Source organism: Oncorhynchus tshawytscha, linkage group LG16, assembly GCF_018296145.1.
Source record: "Oncorhynchus tshawytscha isolate Ot180627B linkage group LG16, Otsh_v2.0, whole genome shotgun sequence".
Classification (NCBI taxonomy): Eukaryota; Metazoa; Chordata; class Actinopteri; order Salmoniformes; family Salmonidae; genus Oncorhynchus; species Oncorhynchus tshawytscha.
In genome coordinates, this window is record NC_056444.1 from 65,452,846 (window position 1) to 65,475,999 (window position 23,154).

Here is a 23,154-nt window from a genome sequence, read left to right on the forward strand (position 1 = left end):
GCTCAGTTTCTGTGAGCTTGATACTCCGTTTCTGTGAGCTCTATGCTCAGTTTCTGTGAGCTCTATGCTCAGTTTCTGTGAGCTCTATGCTCAGTTTCTGTGAGCTTGATACTCCGTTTCTGTGAGCTCTATGCTCAGTTTCTGTGAGCTCTTTATGCTCAGTTTCTGTGAGCTCGATGCTCAGTTTCTGTGAGCTCTATGCTCAGTTTCTGTGAGCTCTATGCCCAGTTTCTGTGAGCTCGATACTCCGTTTCTGTGAGCTCGATACTCAGATTCTGTAAGCTCGATACTCAGTTTCTGTAGAGAAAAATCAGATCAAGCCCTACTGTGCGATGTAGTAGTTGTAGTTTCCAACAGGCCAATATTATACATAGAGCAGAAAATGTGGTCATTGACTACAATGACCATAATCCATTGCGCGCCCGCTTACTTGACCAGACCTCGTTGACAGAGTTGGAGAGAAGAGTGAACGTATGAGAGGGATATAAATCAGTTGCTTTGCGAGGTATTTCTACCTGAAAATACATGATCTAGTGATTGATAGTTGGTATTCAGCAGTCGTAAAAGTATGCCTTATTTACTTTAAAGAACTACAAAATAGTGTTTTAGTCAGACAGCAGCTCTATAGAGATGAGATGATGACTTAGAATGAAATAATAAAATCGTAAAATAATACAAATGTTTTATTAAAGTAAAGTAATGTAAATAAATAGTTAATAAGTAATAAGCAGTCATGGGCGGTCACTACCATCATGGGACTTTTATTACCCATTTTATTCTGTCTTGTTACAGCATTCAACCCACATAATGCATTTGATGAATAAAAACTGTGATTATTTAAAAAATAATATAACCGAAATTGAACCGACCTCAAAAAGCACTAATCGCTCAGCACAACTGGTTTGGATGGCTGGTTGACTGGTTTGGTTTGCTAAAGTGTCGGTAGCTGGTCAGCTGGTTTGGGTGGCTGGTTGGCTGGTTTCAGTGGCTGGTTGGCTGGTGGCTAATTGGCTGTTGTAGGTCGCTGCTTGGCATGTTTGCTCAGTGTGTCTGCTTCTACCCTCTCCACCACGGTGCTGATGAGATGCAGACCCATGTCAAGGACTGGTCAGCCACCCTATCATTACTGCCGTACGCTAGCGAGGCTGCCGGGACTCCACAAAGCCCACTGTGGCCAAACTAGATGTCTGAGCCAACCATTACCAAGACCGAAAACATGTGTGCCTGATGTGACAGATTAGGGAGCGCTCAGGCAGTTAGGGTCTTGGGTTTCCCTCCACAGGCTCTGGGGGTAGGGTTGGAGTAGGGGGAGACGGGGGACAGGGAGGGGTGGTAGCAGTCCACTCTGCGGTTTAGTGCTAGTGCCATCCATCTATCTGAGGGGCTATTAGTTAATAAAACCACAATAAAATAAACAAACCGCCAAACCAGCCCCTGACGGCAGGCTGACTGACAGGATAATCGGGACTGCTTCAGCCAGGCACGAACATTACTACAGGCACGAACATTACTACAGGCAGACAGACAGGACAGACTGGAAGATGGAGACTCCGAGTGAAAATACATTTCCTCAGTGAAAATGTCACCAAATAAGGATGGGAGAGGTTTTTTTTGTACATTTTTATAGTGGTAGTGGAGGATGATGGTTGACAAAACAACCAAAGCAATCTTTATGTAAGTTAGAGTATTCTGTTCATTTAGCTTCAATATACATACTAAACTACAGTAGTTTCAGTTTCACCGGGCTTCCACTTCAATGCTCTCAGTCCCATTAATGACACTGGAACAGGACCAACTAAACCATTGTTGACTAAGATTAGTTGGCAATATGAACAGCACGATGTCACAAACGGCTGGAGTGGTGGGTGCAGAGTCAAATGCAGAGAGCAGAGGATACTGGGGAAACCGGCTTTATTAGGATTCCCAAAACCAACGGGCGAAAAATCGACAGAAAATAGCCCAACCCAAACACAGGGCACAAACGGACAGGAACACAGCACGCACAACCTGACTAACAGAAAAACAATCCCGCACAAAATTAGGCGGGCCTATCAGGCTTAAATAGACATGAATCAAGAAACAAAATAAGAGACAGTTGCAACCAATAAGACCAAACAAACAGAAAAGGAAAAGGGGATCGGTGGCGGCTAGTAGACCGGCGATGGCAACCGCCGAGCGCCGCCCGAACAGGCAGGGGAGCCACCTTCGAACAGGCAGGGGAGCCAGCTTCGAACAGGCAGGGGAGCCACCTTCGAACAGGCAGGGGAGCCACCTTCGAACAGGCAGGGGAGCCACCTTCGAACAGGCAGGGGAGCCACCTTCGAACAGGCAGGGGAGCCACCTTCGAACAGGCAGGGGAGCCACCTTCGAACAGGCAGGGGCAGCCACCTTCGATCAGGCAGGGGAGCCACCTTCGAACAGGCAGGGAGCCACCTTCGAACAGGCAGGGGAGCCACCTTCGAACAGGCAGGGGAGCCACCTTCGAACAGGCAGGGGAGCCACCTTCGAACAGGCAGGGGAGCCAGGCAGGGGAGCCACCTTCGGCAACAGGCAGGGGGGAGCCACCTTCGAACAGGCAGGGGAGCCACCTTCGAACAGGCAGGGGAGCCACCTTCGAACAGGCAGGGGAGCCACCTTCGAACAGGCAGGGGAGCCACCTTCGAACAGGCAGGGGAGCCACCTTCGAACAGGCAGGGGAGCCACCTTCGGTGGGAGTCGTGCCACACGGTGGATTTTTGTTTAATGGATATCCCATTAAAAACTACACACTGTCGGTAGTCCAACAGTGTGTAGTTTTAGTGGAATATCCATTAAGGGTGGTGTTTCATGTGCACTTTACCATATCTTCATTCTGTTGTCTCCGTCTCTCCACACAAACTCAATTACTATTCAACAATAACGGGCAACGACGCAGGCCTCTTTTATTTGAAACGGTTTGCCTTTTCATCTTTCCTATCTATCACTTTTAGTACGTTGTTGGGGGTTTAGAGTTTATAGTGCAAGTCTCAAGACATTTACTTTTATATGCTGTACATTTCCGTATCAGTAGAGCGCCCGTGTATAAGGAAAAACACACACATAAAATTAGCATGGTGCAGCATATCTACATTTATGCTGTCCCTGTCATACACACTCACAAGCATGCGCACGCACACACACACACACACACACACACACACACACACACACACACACACACACACACACACACACACCCACAAATGTATGTGTGGAGAGTGCACACACTCCACTTGCTCAAACGCACACACATACATACTAACTTTTCAAGTGGCCCATACTGTATATCCATTCTTACCAACTGTACTAACTTTTCAAGTGGTTCATACTGTATATCCATTCTTACAAACTGTACTAACATTTCAAGTGGTTCATACTGTATATCCATTCTTACATACTGTACTAACTTTTCAAGTGGTTCATACTGTATATCCATTCTTACATACTGTACTAACATTTCAAGTGGTTCATACTGTATATCCATTCTTACATACTGTACTAACATTTCAAGTGGTTCATACTGTATATCCATTCTTACATACTGTACTAACATTTCAAGTGGTCTATACTGTATATGCATTCTTACATATTAACTTTTCAGGTGGTCCATACTATATATCAATCAAATGTATTTATAAAGCCCTTCTTACATCAGCTGATGTCACAAAGTGCTGTACAGAAACCCAGCCTGTATCCATTGTTATGGTGGTTGTACATTTGAATGCTTTTGACAGTTGCTCTGTCTTTCTGTCTGGGGGCGTGGCCTAGAGGCATGGTTGTTGGGGCATGTTGGGATGCAGTCATGTTGGTATAATGGGGACAGCAGATGTAAACAGTGCATGCTGTGTGTGCCGTCTCCTCACTGAGGTAAAGAATCCTCAACGGTTCTCATGCGATTCTATGAAAACAGAAACGGTTCTCATGCGATTCTATGAAAACAGAGAGTGATATGGAACTGTGTGATCCCTCATTTCCCTGAATGACATCAGACGAATAAGAGATTCTAAGCACGTCGAGGAGAGTAGTGTCACACTCACACAACATAACACAACAGTAGCACCATGTTGTGTGACGTCACAACTTCCGTTTTTTTTGAATACCCCAAATGCCTGCTAGCAAAGCATGAGGGTGAATCTGACTGTTTCTGACCTGCCTTTTCTTACTAACCACTAACTACCTGCTATAATGGCTTGCAGAGCTTGAACTAACTGAACGACACCCCTGGCGTTACCTCAAGTCTGCCTCCACCCTACAACTCCTGAATGCGTGGCTCTTGTATGTGCATGGTGGCTTCTTTCTGCCGTTGTCGTTAGAGGTGACCCTCTTCTTCTAGAGAATGATCTATCATAGCCATTTTCTGGTTTGATTTAGAAAGTACACACCATTCTTTGGTCAGTCATTATCAATAGCGCTGTGTATCAATAGTTTTGCCCTTGTGATAAATCAATGGTTTTCTGAAACTCCTCTGGGCGTTTCATCCAGTAGAAATAGATGACCTATTTGATGTGTTTCATGAATACGCCTGCTTAGTCAACCAGCCCAGAAATGGGGGCAATTCCAGTGAAAAGTGTACCACTAATGTACAGTATTATATACATACAGAATTATTCTCATGATGACATCAACGATGTTTGGCCCAAGGTCCTATTTGGAGGACTAAAGCAGTGTTTTTGCAATGTATGTGTATGTGTGTGCAGGGGAGAGGAGTCTCCAGAACCAGGCAGCCCCACAGCTGTTCCACAATGGTAAATATCTCTGTTCCTCTGGTTTCTCTCTGGGGGCTCCACTGACCATCTGACTCTTCACTGCGCCCCTTCGTACGTCTATGTGGGTGTGGGCTGAAGGCCGACCGACCCGGGGGAAACTAACTAACCTAACACACATTGCACCCCTCCCAAAGGGGCATCATCCCTCTCTGACCCCTGACCTTTGACACCTTCCCACTTTCCTTGTCCTTCTGTGAATGCCCTTTCAATAACAATGGTGGATGCCCATGTCAAACCGTGCCTTTTCAAAACAACGCTGCTGTATTAGGAAGAAGCCTTCATCTTACCAGCACAACACAGTTTGAGGAAAATGAAAGACAGGTAAGAGATATATGGGATCTATTGAACACTACAATATAGAGGCTTTAGAATGGACTTCCTGGTTCTGTATCACAGAACAGCCCTTCCCAACCTTAATCCTTAGCCAATCTGTTCTGTCTGACCCTTTCATAAACGCTCTATGCCTATCTTTTGATAGCTGTAAATGGATGTGCTGGTAATAGCTGGGCTAAGTGAATAACCTGACTCAAAGTCCTCAACCTCTCTTCCAATTACTGTGATGGCTGTTGAGAAACAGGCCAAGGAAGGAGCCTGTGGTTTATTTGTGTTTTGATACAACTGCCATGAAGGGAATTAAGCCCTGTGCCGAGCAGCTATCCGTGGCCGGTTCTGAAATGCTATCACAGAGTATTAGTGTTTGAGAGGGAGCCAGAGGCATGGCCATGACTTGACAGTCAGCCACACAATAGACGGAACACAGAATACCTCTTTGTTCTAAAGTTTCATGTAGGCCTACACCATCCAACTTTTTGGATGCACAGAATCACGTATTTTAGAAGTTATCATGTGCTGTAAATGTATGCCGTTACATAGTGTGGAATGTATACTTCCACTTGGAGAAATGTAGAGTGCAGGTTTTATATTTCTTTCAAGATTTTTCTGAACATTTAAGAGGGGGTGCATAGTATATAAAAGTCACTCTTTCTCCATCAAACACAATATTATGATCAATTGTATTGAAGAAACAATCAAATATTATTACATAACAATTCAAATCATGAAAAATGCACTGCAACCCAAATTGTCTGCTGATAAATGATGCTGTTATGATCTGACAGAAATGCCAAGAAAAATAAGCACATAAATCTGTATAAATGAATCAGACCACTGCATATCAGAGAGATTTATGACTTAATTACAAAGCTCCAAATAGTGGGGGAACCTGATGAGAGAGGGGGAGAGAGAGAGGGGGAGAGAGGGGGTGAGAGAGAGGGGGCTGAGAGAGAGGGGGAGAGAGAGAGGGGGCTGAGAGAGAGGGGGAGAGAGAGAGGGGAGAGAGACGGTAAGAGAGAGAGGGGGAGAGAGAGAGGGGGAGAGGGGGTGAGCGAGAGAGGGGAGAGAGAGGGGGGAGAGAGAGAGGGGGAGAGAGAGAGGGGGAGAGAGAGAGAGAGGGAGAGAGAGAGGGGGAGAGAGAGAGAGGGGGAGAGAGAGAGGGGGAGAGAGAGAGGGGGAGAGAGAGGGGGAGAGAGGGGGGTGAGAGAGAGGGGGTGAGAGAGAGGGGTGAGAGAGAGAGGGTGAGAGAGAGAGGGGGAGAGAGAAGGTAAGAGAGAGAGGGGGAGAGAGAGAGGGGGAGAGAGCGGGTGGGAGAGAGAGGGGGAGAGAGAGGGGGAGAGAGAGGGGGGAAAGAGAGAGGGGGAGAGAGAGAGGGGGAGAGAGAGAGAGGGGGAGAGAGGGAGGGTGAGAGAGAGAGGGGGAGAGAGAGAGACGGGGAGAGAGAGGGGGAGAGAGAGGGGGAGAGAGAGAGGGGGAGAGAGAGAGAGGGAGAGAGAGAGGGGGGGAGAGAGGGGGAGAGAGAGAGAGGGATTCTCTAAGGAGATTCACTCTCAAGGTATTTTAAGAGTGATAAAGTCATTTTGTCTAAACTAATAGTAAAAGTAAGTTGTTACCATGGTCACTCGTGCTCTCTGCCGGGGTTTCAGTGAGCTCAAACAGAGCTCAAAGAGATTCCCTAAATGAGCCCAGAAATCGATACTGCCAAGCCTGACAAAAGCTCACCCTTTGGTTGCTTTCAAAGCTGCGGTGGTAGAGGATATTTGCAGACCATTTTCAGGGGTTGTCATCATCCTATTGTGTTTTTAAAAAATTATTATTGAAAAAGTATTTGCTACATTATTTTCCTTCTTTCCAAATAACATTGTGTACTATTTTCATAATAACCCAATTCTAACTGCATGTCTACTGCTAGGTGAACTCATATGCTTGGATTTGGAAGAGAGTGTGTGTCTGTGTCTATGTGTTTGTTTGCATATGCTTATGAAATATTTTGTTTGACTATCCAATTGGAGAGCATTGACCACTTAGGACATATTGCCTATGTCCACCCAGTCAATTGTATTTATTTAGCAGCCAGCTAGAGGTATGTTGCCCCTTGGCAAACAACCAAAGCTTATCACCACATAGGTGTAATTTGCCAGTCAAATGACAACATATTGCTATTGCTTCAGGGTGAGAGGTGTACTGTCCTTTACATCCATACTGATCAACACTGTACATATCAGAGCCTTTCTGTTGTACAATTTACAAAAGTCTGCCCACAGCTGTGGACGTGGCTGGTCTACCCACAGCTGTGAACGTGGCTGGTCTGCCCACAGCTGTGGACGTGGCTGGTCTGCCCACAGCTGTGGACGTGGCTGGTCTGCCCACAGCTGTGGACGTGGCTGATCTGCCCACAGCTGTGGACGTGGCTGGTCCTCATCCAGAAGACCGAACCCACACACATACCAGGGCTTGTGTCGCTCTCTTCTATTTTGGCAAGCCATAATCGGCATAAAGGTTTCTTTACCCTCTTAACACATGATCATTACTGTTTTGTGTGATAACTGCCCCACTAAGCATTTTGGAGGCATGTCGTGACAGTTCTGCATCACCGTGCCTGCCAACTCTCTGTGCCTCACAGACAGAGTGCAATTTGGACAAACACACAGGCTGTGCCACTCATCACCACACAACACTACCGTGGTTCACTAGGAATGCTCTCTCTCTCTCTCTACCCCAGCGCAGAGCCCTTGGACTTTCACAGGATGGCTGAGCCATCGTCTTTAAATTACAGCCAGAGCCAGGCCCATGAAGGCCCATACCAGCAGAACACTGCCTGGGGTCTCTGTCACAGTGTTGCTGTGACACCACTGTCTGTCACCAGAAGTGAAACAAGCAACAAATGCTTAAACACTTTCTCCCACTTAGATAGAATTCCTTGATCTATGATCCTTGACGGTTTGGTCTGCCTCATCATGGCTGCTCGCTGCAGCATAATGTCATGTTAGCCTAGGTATTCCCCCAAAATATAAAGTTATTCTCTGTGGAGATTTGGGCAGCAGTGCTTCCTCTGTGGTGTCACGTGTGAGAAGCCCTCTCCATACCAGTCTCAACCCTCTCAGCAGTCTGTGATGAAGCCCACAGCCAGGCCAGCTGTTCCGGTGCTCTTTATGAGATAGGTTCTTGGGTCTTTAATAGACTTATTTTTGAGTTAACTGCCGACTGGTATCCCTCAGCTTATTAGAGGAAAAGTGATGCAGTGTGCTTCTCTGTGAGTGATCAGCTGCCCTTAGAGCAAGATATCGTATATGAGGTTTAGTTTTTTAATGGTGTTATTTTTCCAGAGTGTTTGAAGCTATTGGTGAAGGCTGCCAAAAGAATGTAACAGTAGACGGACACCAAGCTCTTTAAAGTGTGATCAAATTTCTTCTCTTCTGCGATTTGTTAAAAATCTCCTATCTCCTACGTGAAATGTGTCAGCGTCTGTAGATGAGGTCATGAGGCATAGCCTGGCAGCCAAGCTGCCCTCCTTTCCCTGACTGACCACCCTCCATTCCTCAAATCAATCTTTCTAACGCACGGACTGGCCTGGCGAAATTGCTTTTTTATCCCCAAAATGCCTGGGAGCTCTTGTCAAAGCCAGAGTAAAAAATATATATTTTGACCACAACTGTCTGGAGGAAGAGCTGGTTTGTCCTCGTGAGAGGAGTTGGTTGATGTCCTGTGAGGAAGTTGGGGGAGGAATGGGGGTGTTTTTTTTTTTAACTCACTGCTCCCAAGAGCAGCTAAACATGCACACAATCATTTGTTTATGTCTTGACATTATGCTCTTAGTACTCTTATCCTTTATTTTCCATAGTGTTGTTGTTAGTCCGGTGCATTATCTAACTCTGTCTTCTTTGTCAACTTCCCCTGAGAAAACAGGAGAAAACTACTTCAGCACTTCCTGTCTCTTATTTGTCTTGTTCTTATCCTCTTTGAAACTACACTGTACACTAATAGACATGTTTTAAACAAGCAACCGGTTTTGGGAACAGTTACACCACCTATAAAATCCCTGTGTGTGTGTGTGTGTGTGTGTGTGTGTGTGTGTGTGTGTGTGTGTGTGTGTGTGTGTGTGTGTGTGTGTGTGTGTGTGTGTGTGTGTGTGTGTGTGTGTGTGTGTGTGTGTGTGTGTGTGTGTGTGTGTGTGTGTGTGTGTGTGTGTGTGTGTGTGTGTGTGTCTAACTGTGATGTATGTTTCTCTCTGCAGAGACGTGTGTAGTGAACAATGGTGGCTGTGACAGCACATGTCACGATGCAGTGACCGGAGTCCGCTGCAGCTGTCCTGTAGGCTTCACTCTCCAGCCAGACCGCAAGACCTGCAAAGGTAACCTAACACACACACCTTCTCACCTCACCCTATCAAACAAAAATCACCTGTCAATCACCTGGTTGCAGATCAATCATTCTTTCTATGTTTTCCTTTTGATCTATCTTGCTGGTTGCTTTACTGGCCCCCCTTCCAACCCCACAGCCCTCCATGTACATTGTGTCCACAGTCACAGTGGCCACGGGAATCAGGGACCTAACAGACTCTAATCAGGGAGGCATTGTGGGCTTGTTGAGGCGCGTAGGACTGCCGCTGTCTGGTTCCCCAGGTGTGGCTCACCTGACCTCACCTTGCCACCCTACTCTGCCTCCCTCCCCTGCCTTCCTCTTCCCCTCTGTCTTATTGGCTGCCTCTGTCTCTTTCAGAGCTCTCACATTGGGATTGAGGGGTAGCCCAGGCCTTATCAAATAAAATAAAATACAATTTTATTTGTCACATACACATGGTTAGCAGATGTTAATGCGAGTGTAGCGAAATGCTTGTGCTTCTAGTTCCGACAATGCAGTAATAACCAACCAGTAATCTAACCTAACAATTTCACAACAGGATGCCAACAATTTAATGCTGTGTATATATTTCGTATGACCATACCCCTGAGGTAATGGGTACTGCGTTGGCAGCACACCCTTTTGTCAAGCTGCCCATATCCTGTTACTGCTGTTAAACACAAATAGCTTAATTTTCTCAAAACTTATCAAAAAGCTTTTGTAAATGTATGCAAAGAAGAGCATTGGAGTAAGAAGGATTTAGATTAGGAGTACATTTTGGGAAGATGAAAACCTAGAAGAAGAGACAGAGAGAAAAGAAGAAGCAGAAGAGCTCTGTGTAGAAACTGTGTTCTACTCTGTGTAGAAGACTTTTGATGCTGCCAAGAAGCCAAGAATAGGAGTCTGCTTCCCCTCCAGTGGTCATAACGTTAAAGCTAACAACTCTGATAAAAGTACATTGGATTTTATTAGTTTCGTTTCAGAGGAAACAAAAGGAAAACAACCTCAGAGAGCACTGGCACGAGAAGACAAAGAGACAGAGAGAGAGAGAGAGAGTTATTATTTTATTTTAACCAGATGATGGACTGAACTCTCCTTCAAGAAACAAACGCCTCATTTAAGATTTAATCTGAAACATTACCCAACCTGCCAGGCCCTGGTGAGCCATGTGATGTATTGATTGGTTATTGACAATGAAAAGAACGGTCGAGCTGTGTCGGGCTGTGCCGCTGAGACATAGTTCTGCCCTGGCTGTCTCTGTAAGAGCTGTGATCTATTCTAACAACATGTGGACCCAGATCATACTCGTCTTAATGCTGGCCCTAAGGGAAAATCTCTAATGCACTTTCCTTGTGCAACTCTCTCTTCTCTTTCTGGGATGGATCTCCACTCAGCTGTTCTCGCCTGCTGCCTGGGCCCCAGAGTCATCTATCACACATGCATATTTCAGCCATCAAACACACATCACATCCTTACCCTCTATCTCTCTCTCTTCCTCTCTCTCTTTCTGCCCCTCTCCCTCTCTCCCATCCCCATCTCTCTCTCTCCCCGTCAGTGCGTTAAAGTGAATGCTATGTACTGTATGTGTTTTCTGTCCGCAGACATTGATGAGTGTCGCCTGAACAACGGGGGGTGTGATCACGTATGTCGGAACACAGTGGGCAGCTTCGAGTGCAGCTGCAAGAAGGGCTACAAGCTGCTGACCAATGAGAGGACATGCCAAGGTAGGAGCCCATCCCTCCAACCAATCATCGGTCAGAAAACAGACCTAACAAGACCTGGTCATACTGCTCATGATCCAATGTCCCAGTGACCACTACCTGTTCCGTGTGCCCTTCAGCTAATGACATAGATTTCAGATGTTTATGAGTTCAGCAGGTTTATTCACCATGTTACTGAGGTGAATTGGAAGGTAATAGCATAGTCGTGATAATAATACATTGACTTCCTCCTCCCTAATTGTTTTGGCTTCAGCACGCTGAGGGAAGCTGCAGAACCAGGCCTCTATCTGGCTTGTTTGTTTCTGAGATTCAGTGGGAGCCGGGGGAGCCAGCTGCAGAACAAATAAAGAGTGTGCCATGCAGAACTATGGAACCATGCAACTATGGAACTGAGCTAACTGACATTCTGAGTGGAAAAATAGACGATGTGCCTTGTCAATCAGTGTCAGGGCTGGTGCATATCAGGGACATGCCTTGGGCTCAACACTGAAACACATCATCCTAAACATGCACATCAATACCAAGTATGGTGTTCAACTCACTGTATGGAGACCAACTGTTTCTATAAGTTAACTTTAGAGCATGTAAAGGTACATCAACCTGACTATTTGGGGCAGGAATCTTTCTCTCCTCATTTGGAATCTATTTACATAACTTGGCAGATGCTTTTACCCAAAGTGTTTCACATTTAACACATACAATATGGCCCAAGGGAGATAACACATCTTTAATGTTCCCTCCAACCAACTCTGCCATATGGTCTTGGGAATATTCCGAGCTGAGAGGAGAAGGGTGGTGTTGTGTTGTATGTCTGGGGAGCTACTTGGGAACAGTGTGGAGATTGTCAGGAACTGTTTGTTTTGTCTGCAGATGAGGGGTGTTGATAAAGCTGGCCTCTTGTTGAGTGAGGCGTTGTCAGGCCAACACGCTCTGCTGCACCCCGTACTACACCGCGCCACGCTGGCTACAGACTCATCCGTCTAGTCTACTCCGCCAGCTCCTATCCCTCCTGCGCTCCCTGACAACTGAAAAGAAAGAAAAAGAGAGAAAAGCTTAATTTCTCTAAATTGCTGTCAGGTTGTTGCAGTAATCCTGGGTGTCTGCTATACCTGGGTGACTGTCTGACTGACTGACTGACTGATTGGTCCATGACAGGGATTTTAGCAGGTCTATAGTGTTATTCTAGTGTACTGTTTGTTTACAGTGTGTGAAGAGGTGTTTTGTTCCTCAATATATCATGGTTAGGTAGTCCCACATGATCTTACTGTATTTCCTTGATAGGTAACTGTCAATATAGTGCCTCGCCATTTTTTCTTAATGTTTTTTGTGCAGATCTTTTTTTGAGTGGACACCTTTATCCAATGTCCTAACATCAACAGCAATATACTATACTGAAAAAATATAAACGCAACATTTTTCATAAGCTGAAATAAACGATCCCTGAGATTTTCCATACACACAAAGTGTATTTCTCACAGATTTTGTGCACACATTTGTTTACATCCTTGTTAGTGAACATATCTCATTTGCCAAGATAATCCATCCACCTGGCAGATGTTGCATATCAAGAAGCTGATTAAACAGCATTATCATTACACAGGCGCACCTTGTGCTGGGTTCAATAAAATGCCACACTAAAATGTGCAGTTTTGTCACACAAGAAAATGCCACAGATATCTCAAGTTTTCAGTGAGCATGTAATTGGCAAGCTGACTGCAGGAATGTCAACCAGAGCTGTTGCCAGATAATTTAATGTTAATGTCTCTACCATAAGCCTCCTCCAACATTGTGTTAGAGAATTTGGCAGTGCGTCCAACCGGCCTCACAACCGCAAACCACGTGTATGGCGTCGTGTGGGGGAGCTGTTTACTGATGTCAATGTTGTGAACAGAATGCCCCGTGGTAGCTATGGTATGGGCAGACATAAGCTACAGACAACAAACACAATTGCAAATGCATGTTTCAGCATGATAATGCACAACCCCATGTCGCAAGGATCTGTACACAATTCCTGGAAGCTGAAAGTGTCCCAGTTCTTCCATGGCCTACATACTCACCAGACATGTCACCCATTGAGCATGTTTCAGATGCTCTGGATTAACGTGTACGACAGCATGTTCCAGTTCCTGCCAGTGTCCAGCAACTTTGCACAGCCATTGAAAAGGAGAGGGACAATATTCCACAGGCCACAATCAACAGCCTGATCAACTCTATGTGAAGGAGTTATTTAGCGCTGGCAAATGGTGGTCACACCAGATACTGACTGGTTTTCGGATCCACGCCCCTACTTTTTTTTAAGGTATCTGTGACCAACAGATGCATATCAAGTTTCATGTTTTTAATGTCACATGCACAAGTACAGTGAAATTCAAACTCAAAACCCAGCAATGCAATGATCAATAACAATGTAATACTAGAAAAACACACAAGAAATAAAAAGAAATATGAAGAACACAATAAGTAAGTAAGCATACTATATACAGGGTCAGATCCAATGCTATATTCAGAATGTGCAGGGATACTGGAGTGATAGCGGTAGAAAGGTATAGGGGTAAGATGACTAGGCAACAGGATGTATGATGAACAGAGTAGCAGCAGCTTGTATGTGAGTGGGTGTAGAGTCAGTAGAAACGTATGTGTGAGTGAGCTGATGATGGAGTTAGTGTTTGTGAGTGTGTATGGCCCTCTCTGTGTGCAAAGATACAGTGCAAAAATACAAATAGGTCAATAAAGATACAATGCTAACTCAGATAGCCTGTGTAGCTATTGTGTTAGCTATTGTGTTAGCTATTGTGTTAGCTATTTATCAGTCTTATTGCTTGGGGATAGAAGCTGTTCAAGAGCCTGTTGGTGCCAGACTTGATGTACCGGTACCGCTTGTGGAAGCACAGAGAATAGTCTGTGGCTTGGGTGGTTGAAGTCTTTAACGATTTTCCGGACCTTCCTACCACATCACCTGATATAGATGTCTGGGATGGAAGGGAGCTCGGCCCCAATGATGTACTGGGCTGTCTGCAACACCTTCTGTAGCGCCATGAGATCGAGGGTGGTGCTATTGCCATACCAGGCAGTGATAAAGCCAGACAAGATGCTCTCAATGGTACAGCTTTGAACTTTTTCAACCACCTGAGGGGGAAGAGGCGCTGTCACACTTTCTTCACTACTGTGCGTGTGTGTTTGGACCATTTTAAGTCTTTAGAGATTTGGACACTCTTGACCTACTCCACTGCAGTCCTCCCCCCCTTGTAGTCCACAATCAGCTCCTTGGTCTTACTGATGTTGAGGGAGACGCTGTTGATCTGGCACTACTCTGCCTGGTCACTAACCTCCTCCCTGTAGGCTGACTCATCATCGCCAGTAATCAGGCCTACCACCATCATGTTGTCAGCAAAGTTGATGATGGTGTTGGTCATGTGTGGCCACGCAGTCCTAGGTGAACAGGGAGTATAGGAGTGGACTAAACACACACCCCTGTGTTGAAGTCCAGGATCCAGTTGTAGAGGGAGGTGCTCAGACCCAGAGTCCAAAGCTTGATGATGAGCTTGGAGGGGACAATGGTGCTGAACACTGAGCTGTAGTCAATGAACAGCATTTTCACATAGGTACAGTATCTTATCTAGGTGGGTGAAGGCAGTGTGAAGAGCAATTGAGATTGTGTCATCTATGGATCTGTTGGGGCGGTATGCAAATTGGTGTGGGTCTCGGGTGTCTGGTATGATGGTGGAGTTAGTGTGTGCCATAACCAGCCTCTCATAACACTTCGTAAATCAAATCAAATCAAATTTTATTGGTCACATACACATGGTTAGCAGATGTTAATGCGAGTGTAGCGAAATGCTTGTGCTTCTAGTTCTGACCATGCAGTAATATCTAATAAGTAATCTAACAATTTCACAACAATTACCTTTTACACACAAGTGTAAAGGAATTAATATAATATGTACATATAAATATATGGATGAGCGATGGCCGAACGGCATAGGCAAGATGCAGTAGATGGTATAGAGTACAGTATATACATATGAGATGAGTAATATAGGGTATGTAAACATTATATATAGTGGCATTGTTTAAAGTGACTAGTGATACATTTAGTACATCCAATTTTGAATTATTAAAGTGGCTATAGATTTGAGTCAGTATGTTGGCAGCAGCCACTGTCAGAGTCTATCTAGAAGATAGCGAAGGAGTCAGGCGCAGGACACAGGACACAGGACACAGGTAAGAGTAAAAAAACACTGTATTTACTCAATCCAAGAACGGAACAAAAATCCTGTTCCAAAACAAGGACAAAACAGGACTCCAACTCCAACACACGAAAGACAATCACTCACAAAACAGAAAGGGAAACCAGAGGGTTAAATAAGGAACATAATCATGAGATGGGAACCAGGTGTGTAAACAGACAAAACAAAAGGAAATGAAACATGGATCGGTGGCAGCTAGAAAGCCGGTGACGTCGACCACCGAACGCCGCCCGAACAAGGAGAGGGAACAACTTTGGTGGAAGTCGTGACAGCCACTCAATGTTAGTGGTGGCTGTTTAACAGTCTGATGGCCTTGAGATAGAAGCTGTTTTTCAGTCTCTCGGTCCCAGCTTTGATGCACCTGTACTGACCTCGCCTTCTGGATGATAGCAGGGTGAACAGGTAGTGGCTCGGGTGGTTGCTGCCCTTGATGATCTTTTTGGCCTTCCTGTGACATCGGGTGGTGTGGGTGTCCTGGAGGGCAGATAGTTTGCCCCCGGTGATGCGTTGTGTAGACCTCACTACCCTCTGGAGAGCCTTACGGTTGTGGGCGGAGCAGTTGCCGGACCAGGCTGTGATACAGCCCGACAGGATGCTCTCGATTGTGCATCTGTAGAAGTTTGTGAGTGTTTTTGGTGACAAGCCAAATTTCTTCAGCCTCCTGAGGTTGAAGAGGCGCTGTTTTGCCTTCTTCACCACGCTGTCTGTGTGTGTTGACCATTTCAGTTTGTCCGTTATATGTACGCCGAGGAACTTAAAATTTTCCACCTTCTCCACTACTGTTCATGATTACAGAAGTGAGTACTACAGGGCGGTAGTCATTGTGACATGAAGCCTTAGAGTTCTTGGGGACAGGAAGGATGGTGCTCATTTTAAACATGTGGGGATTACAGACTGGGACAAGGAGAGGTTGAAAATGAATATGGGTGCCAGCTGTTCTGTGCATGCTCGGAGAACGCTCCCTGGAATCTGTATCTGTGTTAGGGCCTAATCCATTTATTTCAATTGACTGATTTCATCATATGAACTGTAACTGAGTACAATCTTAGAAATTGTTGCATGTTGCGTTTATATTTTTGTTCAGTATAATTCTTAGGTAAGTGGTGTTTGGTCAGCACCTCCTCAGTCCAAGACCCAGCTGGGTGACTACAGCAGGGACCATCTCCCACGCTAGCTAGCTGAGATCTGGCCTGGCTGGCCATTGTTGTTTGGAACTTTGGGGAGCAAAAAGGAAGAGGGAAATGTGCTAAGCATAGGCCCAAATAACGCTCTTATCTATACCACCTGAAGACAGTGCCATACGTGAGTAAAATAGCTATAAAAACAATCCTAATAAATCCTGACTTATTAGAGATGTGGCTGTGCTGTTTGGTAAAAAGAAGAACCTACTACAGTACACAAAGTGCATACTGTGGTAAGGTGTTGGGATGTATAAACTGAACTCCACAACCCCGTTTATCTTGCTTTGAACGGACACTGTGTTTCCCAGCTGTCAGCGGCCCACGGCCCATCAATCAAGACGGGACATGTCTGGCCCGGTCCAGGGCTTGGAGGCATTCCTCGACCCTTCCTCCCCCCTACCCACCCCTCATCCCCTGCTAATCCCTATGAGGGCGTTGTCGGAGGGCCCTTATCAGATCCTACTAGGTCTCCCCCAGGAGGAGCATCAAGGCCTTATCTACTCTGTGTAAACAGCCTCTGTCAAGCATTGTTTCACCATTCTATTGTTGTAACAGTTATTTGCTCTGAAGCATTGTTATTTTTTTGTAGCTGAGGGGGGAAGAGGAGGTGATGGGGGGATTCGTAGGCCAGTTTGGCACAGCGTGAGTCAGCGTAATTGCTGCTACTGAGGAGGATTGGAGGAAGAAACCTGTGGCTTTGTTTTTTTATTTTTTATTTTATCTTATGCAGTCATATGCCTGGCACCCCATAAATAACACAATTGTAGAAATGTGAGATTGTTCAGATGGAGGGAGCAAGCAAGGGGGTTTCTGCCTGTGTTGTGTTAAAAAAAACAGCAGCCACTGTTCCTTCAGTGTGTTCCTCATCTGCACGTACACCATGGGTCTCAAGCCCTGCCAACCACTGCATACCTCACCTTACCTGCTGGTAAACAACGAACATAGTCCCAGGCATCCTGAAACATCCAAGCCCATCCCTTACTTTGTACAGTGTAGTACAATACAACGCTACAGGTTGCTTCTTCCCATTCAACCCTATTGATCAGAGCTGGATAGAGTATGTCCAAGCAGCAAAGCATGTACCCAGTCAACCCCAGTCCTGAGATGTTAGCTAGCATCCCAATGTCCCAGAGGAGTTCTTTCAAACAAAACAAATTATGCCATTTAGATGCCAATTCATTTCTATTTTTGACAGCTATGTAAAAGTTAACTCTTAAAACCCCCATGCAGTCTTTACATTTTAGATTTTTTTTAAAAATCATTACTGTATTTTTAAATCATCACTGTATGACTAATGAATCACTGTGTGTTTTTATTTAATGAAAATAACTCCAAATAAAAATGGTATAATTTATTTCCATGAGCCTCCTTTGCCATTGAAATGCTCTGTCTGATCATGTTGGTGTGTTGATACAAATTTAAATATATATACATACACAGCTAGAGCCTACCCAGCTTACCCTAGAAGGGATACAGCGTTTGTCAAATTGCCGTCAAAACTTTTCCTAACCTTAACCTATTTCACCTAACCTGCTACGTTAATTCTCCTAACCTGCTGCATAAGTTATCTTAACCTGCTACGAAAAGTCAAATCTAACATGCTGTATCCCATTTAGTCAAAACCCACTTACCCATTCAAAGTAGGAGGATACTTATGCAAATAACATGCATATATAATATGATAAGATTGGGATTTCATGATTTGGGTCAAAAACTCCATCCCACAGGTTGAAATTCCAGGATTTTTCATTCAAACAGCTCTTAGACAACAAGGGCATTATCATAATTTTCACAGTTTGAGTGTTATTTCGACCTCATAGTGTGGAAATATTACAAAAATGTACAATCAAATGTGTAACTGCACTGCCCCTTAAAGCTCTACTGAGCCCCAAAGTAATAAACCAATGTGGTAATATATGAAAAGCATCTCTTCCTCAGTAGCCCAGTGTTAAACAGAAATATGACTCCATTCAAGGCATTGTGAAAGAGAGTTCACAATGTGAACATGAAGTGGAGATCACTTCCAATTCTTTACCTGAATGAATATCTCCTCTTTGTGCCAAATTGCAGTAATAAAACCTTTTACGGGTGTTTGAAATGTTCGACATCAGCTTGTGTTCCTCTCGACACACTGAAGACTCCCTGTCTACTCTTTTGAAAACTGATCACTTCATGGAAATGGCGTTTAATCTCAACCCAAGCCCACTTCTTTAGTTGGAGGTGTTCTTACAAGGGGCTTGTCAAGTAGAAAACTCATTGGCTGTGTCTATGACGCATTCGTAAAATATAAATGCAAAATGCAACAATTTCAATGATTTTACTGAGTTACAGTTCATATAAAGAAATCAGTCAATAAAAATGTATTCAATAGGCCCTAATCTATGGATTTCCCATGACTGGGCAGGGGCGCAGCCATGGGTGGACCTGGGAGGGTATAGGCCCACCCACTTTGGTCTCAGATGACCCCGCAGGTGAAGAAGCTGGATGTGGAGGGCTGGCATGGTTACACGTGGTCTGTGGTTGTGAGGCCGGTTGGACATACTGCCAAATTCTCTAAAACGACATTGGAGGTGGCTTATGGTAGAGAAATTAACATGAAATTCTCTGGCAACAGCTCTGGTGGACATTCCTGCAGTCAGCATGCCAATTGCACGCTCCCTCAAAGAGAGAAAAATGTTTTCTGGAAAATGTCTGGGATTTTTTATTTTAGCTCATGGTCAGGGAATACGGATAGAGAAAGTAACAATGTAGTGCTGGATGGGGGTAGGGGGCAGGGGGCAGGGTCAGGGAATACAGATAGAGAAAGTAACAATGTAGTGCTGGATGGGGGCAGGGGGCAGGGTCAGGGGGCAGGGGGCAGGGGGCAGGGGGCAGGGTCAGGGGGCAGGGGGCAGGGTCAGGGAATACAGATAGAGAAAGTAACAATGTAGTGCTGGGTGGGGGCAGGGGGCAGGGAATACAAATAGAGAAAGTAACAATGTAGTGCTGGGTGGGGGGCAGGGGGCAGGGAATACAAATAGAGAAAGTAACAATGTAGTGCTGGGTGGGGACAGGGGGCAAGGGCAGGGGAAGGGGGCAGGGGGAAGGGTCAGGGAATACAGATAGAGAAAGTAACAATGTAGTGCTGGGTGGGGGGCAGGGTCAGGGAATACAAATAGAGAAAGTAACAATGTAGTGCTAGGTGGGGGCAGGGGGCAGGCGCAGGGTCAGGGGGCAGGGGGCAGGGTCAGGGAATACAAATAGAGAAAGTAACAATGTAGTGCTAGGTGGGGGCAGGGGGCAGGCGCAGGGTCAGGGGGCAGGGTCAGGGAATACAGATAGAGAAAGTAACAATGTAGTGCTGGGTGGGGGCAGGGGGCAGGGGGCAGGGTCAGGGAATACGGATAGAGAAAGTAACAATGTAGTGCTGGGTGGGGGCAGGGGGCAGGGGGGGGCAGGGGAAGGGTCAGGGAATACAGATAGAGAAAAGTAACAATGGTGCTGGGTGGGGGGCAGGGGCAGGGATACAGATAGAGAAAAGTAACAATGTAGTGCTAGGTGGGGGGCAGGGGGCAGGCGCAGGGTCAGGGGCAGGGGGCAGGGTCAGGGAATACAGATAGAGAAAGTAACAATGTAGTGCTGGGTGGGGGCAGGGGGCAGGGGCAGGGGGCAGGGGCAGGGAATACAAATAGAGAAAGTAACAATGTAGTGCTGGGGGCAGGGGGCAGGGGGCAGGGTCAGGGAATACAGATAGAGAACGTAACAATGTAGTGCTGGGTGGGGGCAGGGGGCAGGGGGGGGCAGGGGCAGGGGGCAGGGGGCAGGGTCAGGGAATACTGATAGAGAAAGTAACAATGTAGTGCTGGGTGGGGGGGGGCAGGGGGCAGGGTCAGGGAATACAGATAGAGAACGTAACAATGTAGTGCTGGGTGGCAGGGGGCAGGGTCAGGGAATACAGATAGAGAACGTAACAATGTAGTGCTGGGTGGCAGGGGGCAGGGGGCAGGGGGCAGGGAATACAGATAGAGAAAAAGTAATAATGCAGTGTTGGGTGGCAGGGGGGGAATACAGGGAAAAAGTAATACAGTGCTGGGTGGCAGGGGGCAGGGAATACAGATAACAATGTAGTGCTGGGTGGGGGCAGGGGGCAGGGTCAGGGGGCAGGGGGCAGGGTCAGGGAATACTGATAGAGAAAGTAACAATGTAGTGCTGGGTGGGGGCAGGGGGCAGGGTCAGGGAATACAGATAGAGAACGTAACAATGTAGTGCTGGGTGGCAGGGGGCAGGGGGCAGGGTCAGGGAATACAGATAGAGAAAGTAACAATGTAGTGCTTGGTGGCAGGGGGCAGGGGGCAGGGGGCAGGGGGCAGGGGCAGGGGGCTGGGAATACAGATAGAGAAAAAGTAATAATGCAGTGCTGGGTGGCAGGGGGCAGGGGGCAGGGGCAGGGAATACTGATAGAGAAAGTAACAATGTAGTGCTGGGTGGGGGGCAGGGGGCAGGGTCAGGGAATACAGATAGAGAAAGTAACAATGTAGTGCTGGGTGGCAGGGGGCAGGGAAGTTGGCTGGAGTGGTATGGGCTATTTCTTTTAGACAGACATATTCATGACTCTCTGCTTCTCAGACAAATTATTTCCAATTGGCTTCAGAACAAAATAATGAGAAGCTTGCAAGATAGTGAGCTAGAGGGAACGTTCATTAAATTGTATTTTTTTTAGAGGACGAAACAGTGATATGGGGAAATGATCGACAGGTAGTTCGGGAATTGAAAAATGGGCCAAAGCTCCTGTTATCAGTAGGGGAAACATACTCCTGCTCAGACTGTCAACCAATGTCTCATTCCAAACAAAATTATTTTCAATTTTCAAAAACGTTTTGTTATTTGCCAGGTCGCATTGCAATTTATTACTAATCCAAGCTGCCATAAATAGTGTTTTTTTCTCATTATAAAATCTTAAATGAGTTGTAAGAAGTTGTGTCAGTGAATAATGTCAATTCATACCTATGTCTCTCTATATTTTCCCTCTTCCCAGACATTGACGAGTGTTCTTTTGACCGGGCGTGTGACCATTCCTGCATCAACTCCCCCGGCAGCTTCCAGTGCTTCTGTCATAAAGGCTATGTTCTCTACGGCCTGGCACATTGTGGAGGTGAGGTGACACTTATCCCCCCTCTCCAGGGCTCTGTACACTATTACTCACACAGTCCACCACACTTCTTTGGACCGTTATCCCTCGTAACTTGAATATTCATTGGCATTACTTCATCTAGTTTCTATACCAGCTGTATTTTGTGTAGTCTGTTTGTATGGCTCCTTATTCCATATTGCTCATCAGACCAGTCAGTCTAATGCTGATGCAATTCCGAGTTGGAGGAAGACTGATTTAGCCTTGATTTTGTGACATGAGTAGTACACAGTAGCACCCATGGCTCCACCTGTTGCACTAAAACAAACAACTCTTATAAGAGGACGTGCTTGATGCTGTGGTAAAGTTCATCTATTCCAGTGTGGTAGAGGTTTGGTAGTTCCAGACGACATGTGTGTGCCAGATCTGCAGGGTAGAGAGAGGGAGGGACCTGTTTGAGCACATCAGGCTGTTTCAGCGGTCCTTTGATGGTCTGTGTATCACCGGTCTGAATCTGATGCTGTCTCCAGAGACCTCTCAGCAGAGGGTCTCTCAGAGGACGTGTAGGACATTGAGAGAGTGACAGAGAGAGACAGAGAGAGAGAAAGAGGCAGAGCGAGACAGAGAAAGAGGAGAGAGAGAATTCACAAAATGGGACGATCAACAAATTGAGACTCTTTTTGCAGAATTCTGCAAAAATATCCTCCATGTACAGCATAAAACACCAAATAATGCATGCAGAGCAGAATTAGGCCGATACCCATTAATTATCAAAATCCTGAAAAAGAGGCGTTAAATTCTACAACCACTTAAAAGGAAGCGATTCCCAAACCTTCCATAAGCCATCACCTACAGAGAGATGAACCTGGAGAAGAGGCCACTAAGCAAGCTGATCCTGGGGCTCTGTTCACAAACACAAACAGACCCACAGAGCTCAAGGAGAGCAACACAATTAGACCCAAGCAATACCATGAGAAAACAAAAAGATAATTACTTGACACATTGGAAATAATTTACAAAAGAACTGAGCAAACTAGAATGCAATTGGGCCCTAAACAGAGAATACACATTGGCAGAATACCTGACCACTGTGACTGACCAAAACTTAAGGAAAGCTTTGACTATGTACAGACTCAGTGAGCATAGCCTTGCTATTGAGAAAGGCCGCCGTGGGCAGACCTGGCTCTCAAGAGAAGACAGGCTATGTGCTCACTGCCAACAAAATAAGATGGAATTTGAGCAGCACTTCCTAACCTCCTGCCCAATGTATGACCATATTAGAGAGACATATTTCCCTCAGATTACACAGAGCCACAAAAAATCTGAAAACAAGCCCGATTTTGATAGACTCCCATATCTATTGGGTGAAACACCACAGTGCGACATCACAGCAGCACGATGTGTGACCTGTTGCTACGAGAAAAGGGCAACCAGTGAAGA

At 45.8% G+C, this 23,154-nt stretch overlaps 1 protein-coding gene across 5 annotated transcripts in view; it reads left to right on the forward strand.

Annotated features, from left to right (window-relative positions):
* The window catches only part of LOC112216121 (signal peptide, CUB and EGF-like domain-containing protein 3), a 122,480-nt gene that overhangs the window by 85,436 nt on the left and 13,890 nt on the right, over positions 1–23,154 (forward strand). For 3 of the 5 annotated variants that reach the window (XM_024375845.2, XM_024375844.2, XM_024375846.2), the window contains exons 7-10: positions 4,716–4,763; positions 9,352–9,468; positions 11,060–11,182; positions 21,622–21,738. In XM_024375845.2, coding sequence (XP_024231613.2) covers positions 4,716–4,763; positions 9,352–9,468; positions 11,060–11,182; positions 21,622–21,738 — 405 coding nt within the window. The remainder of the gene's footprint in view (positions 1–4,715; positions 4,764–9,351; positions 9,469–11,059; positions 11,183–21,621; positions 21,739–23,154) is intronic. The other 2 variants (XM_024375847.2, XM_042299496.1) reach the window with 1 other exon arrangement.